The sequence below is a fragment of the Lactuca virosa genome, chromosome 3, assembly GCF_052849685.1.
Source record: "Lactuca virosa cultivar CGN04683 chromosome 3, Lactuca_virosa_CGN04683_v6, whole genome shotgun sequence".
Lineage (NCBI taxonomy): Eukaryota > Viridiplantae > Streptophyta > Magnoliopsida > Asterales > Asteraceae > Lactuca > Lactuca virosa.
In genome coordinates, this window is record NC_136428.1 from 183,942,138 (window position 1) to 183,945,707 (window position 3,570).

At 31.7% G+C, this 3,570-nt stretch overlaps 1 protein-coding gene across 1 annotated transcript; it reads left to right on the top strand.

Annotated features, from left to right (window-relative positions):
• Positions 1–2,102: 2,102 nt before the first annotated feature.
• LOC145164300 (uncharacterized) lies at positions 2,103–2,798 on the top strand. The gene has a single exon (XM_079083025.1). It carries the CDS (start codon positions 2,103–2,105, stop codon positions 2,796–2,798), a length of 696 nt encoding a protein of 231 aa, XP_078939151.1.
• Positions 2,799–3,570: the final 772 nt, after the last annotated feature.

The window sequence follows — 3,570 nt, forward strand, 5'->3', positions numbered from 1 at the left end:
TCGTTCAAAGAAGTGTTGTCAAGATGTCAAAGTTTGGGATTGAATCAACGGAATCATGCGAACGGGGTAGAAGAGGTGCTAATCTCGGATGGTATTGATATTAGTCCTTAGTGTTTGCTTAATAATTGTACGGTAGGCAATATTAAAGTCTTTAAAATTGGTATTTCAAGACCTACCACCTCGATGAACTTGACTTCAATTGAGGTTAATGAGATTGTGGATTTGGGATTTTCTATTGGATTTTTAATGGTTGGTACTAAAGATGTTGTGAAGCCGGTTATTGTTAGAGAAGGTGATTTAAATAGTAAACAGTGAATTGTTTGACCTTGAATTTGAGGGGTGCTTGTGATGAATCCAAAAAGGAGTGGGTAAGAAATTTAAAGCGGGTGCACAAGATTAATGTTATCAACTCTCAGGAGACTCAAATAAAAGTGGATTCGGTAGAGGTTAGGAAGTTTTAGGATAAATATGATTGAAGATTTGAAGCAGTTATTTTAGAGGCCAATCAGGTGGTTTCTTTTGTTTGTGCAATCTACTGATTTTTTATGTGGATGATGTGGTTAAAGGTAACTGCTTTATTTTTCCATCGGGTGTTTGGAAAGGTGTTCAAGATAGAATCAACCCCGTGAATATTTATTCTTTGAATGATGATGATGATGATCGGTTGTCATTATGGAATGATTTGAGGCATGTAAAGTTAAACAAAGATTATGTTTGGTTATTCATGGGAGACTTTAACGAAGATCGTTGCAAGGAGGATCGTTTCTCGACGGTTGTTTGTGATTCTAGCATGAAGGGTTTTAATACTTTCATTCGGGATTTGGAGCTTGTTGATTTAAATATAGGAGGTAGAAAGTTCACATGGATGAGCCCTTATGGAAAGAGTTTAATCAAAATACATAGGTTTTTGGAAAATGAATTGTTTCTTTCTTTATGGGAGTCAGTTATTATCACTACTTTAACGAGGCTTTATTAAGATAATAGCCCTATTTTGTTCATTAGCGAGATTGTAGACTATGGGCCCGTTCCTTTAAAATTCTTCAATTCATCGCTTCTTATTAACGGGCTTAAAGAAGTTGTAATATCATCCTAGGTCAAAAACTTTGAAGGCATGAATCCGGATTTGATGCTCTTGAAAAAGCTCCAATGACTTAAAAATGATATTAAGTGTAGGAGGTATGGGATGTGTTTGTTGGAAAATAAGGATTTCTCTAATTTAGTTGCAAAAATCAATGAATTGGAATTGCATACAGATTCTCGAAATCTTTCTTCCCCTGAAAGTGCCAAGAGAAAGAAGTAGAAGCAAAGGATTAATGAAACTGACTATTTGTGAAGACTTGATCTCAAACAAAAAGCGAGAATCATATGGGAGGTAGAAGGCGATGAAAATAGCAAGTTTTTCATGGTATCATTACTTGTAATAAAAATAAGAAAAGAAAAATGGGTTATGTATTAATAGGTGTTGGGATACTGATCTAGATCAAATCAAAGAGGAGGTATGGAAATTTTTGCCTCTAAATTTGATGATTCTAAAATGGTGAGGACGAAGCTTGTGAGCAACAGATTTAAAAAGATTTTGTGCTAGGATAAAAAGGTTTCGGAAGATTCATTTACTATATAGCAGATAAAAATTGTTATTTGGAGTTGTGGTAATGAGAAAGCCATGGGGTCGGATGGCATTACTTTTAGTTTTTTGAAGAAATATTAGGAGATTTTTAAAATTGATATATTCAACTATTAAAGAACTTTGAGGATTCGGGGGTTATTAGTAGAGGTTGTAATGCTTCATTTATGTCTCTTATGCGTAAAAACTATGATCCTTTATTATTAAAGGATTATAGGTCGGTAAACTTAGTCGGGTGTATGCATAAGATTTTGTCAATATGCTTTCTTTACGATTAAAGAAGGTTTTGAGAAAAGTGATTACTCTTGAACAATCGGCTTACATGGAGGGTAGAAGTATCCATGATGGTCTGATTTTTGTTTATTGAAATTTATTAGTAGGGCAAGAAGGTAAGAAATCAAATTCTTTTTTAAAATAAATTTTGACAAGACATTTGATTCTCTAATTTGGAAGTATTTAGACTCGATTATGGACTAAAATGGACTTTGAGGACAAATCGAGAAAATGGATAAATGGTTGTCTTGTTTCTGGGAGGGCTTGCGTTTTGCTTAACATGTCTCATACTAATAAATTTGATATTAAGAGAGGTGTGCGTCAAGGTGATACTCTCTCCCTTTTCCTTTTCATTACTTCCATGGAAGGGCTTACTGTGGCTATGAATGAAGCTTTTGATCGCCATATTTTTCAAGGTATTGCTTTACCTCCTAATGACCCATATTTATCGCATCTCATATATGTGAATTATCTTACCTATTTAGGTGAATGGTCCGAAGTTAATTTCATTAACTTAAATAGAATTCTTAGATTGTTTTATCTTGTCTCTCGATTGAAAGTGAACCTTCTTAAGAGCAAAGTTTTTGGTCTTGGTGTGGATGATTTAGAAGTTAATCGGCTTGCTAGCATTTTAAATTGCGAGCTCGTGTTCTTTCCTTTCACTTATCTTAGTCTTCCCATCGGTGCAAATATGAAACTTGCAAAAAACAAAATCTCGATTGTGCAGAAGCTCAAGTCTATGTTGTTCGTTTGGAGAGAAAGTAATCTTACTTTTGGTAGGAGGCTTACCCTCATTAAGTCCGTTTTGGGGAGTCTTCCCATTTATTATTTTGCTCATTTCAAATCTCGTAAAAAGGTTATTGATATGTTTCAAAGTATTAGAAGAAATTTATTTTGGTAGGCATTGAGAACAAAAGAAAGATTAATTGGATGGCTTGGGATATGGTTACTTTTCCTGAACATAAAAGGGAACTTGCAGTGGGTCGACTTAGATCATTTAACATTACCTTACTCTTTTATATATATATATATATATATATATATATATATATATATATATATATATATATATATATATATATATATATATATAGAGGCATTAAAAGTGTTTTTTTTAAATATGTATGTGCATATGCACATGTTTTTTAAAAATATACATATACACAAAAAAAATATGAATATGCTTTAAAAATGCATTTTTTTTTGAAAAATTCTTTTTTTAAATATTAATTTCGAAATGTATGGAATATTTTCACTGATTTAAAAAAAATAATAAAATAATAATAATTTTTTTAAATAAGTGAAAATATACCTTATATTTGAAATTAAGATTTAAAAAACGAATTTTTCAAAGAAATGCATTTTTAATGCATATTCCTATTTTTTTTTGTGTAAATATAATACATTTTCAAAAAAATATGCATATGTACATTCATATTTTTTTGTGTAAATATAATACATGTTTACCAAAAACCGTTGAGAATAACCTCATTGTAAACACATAAGATATTCCCCTATTTTTTTTTGTTGTTGTGCAATCCTCACACAAGGCACAATTTGAATTGACTTTAGGGTACACATCTCCAATCGTTGGGAAATTCATGTTTAAAGGATAAGCGAATCTGTATCTCGAATTCAAAATCATATTCATGTAGCTTTCTCTCTGAATCAAA

What these genes read in the sequence shown, in the direction of transcription:
- LOC145164300 (XM_079083025.1), top strand. Translation starts at nt 2,103, where the DNA reads ATGGACTTTGAGGACAAATCGAGAAAATGGATAAATGGTTGTCTTGTT.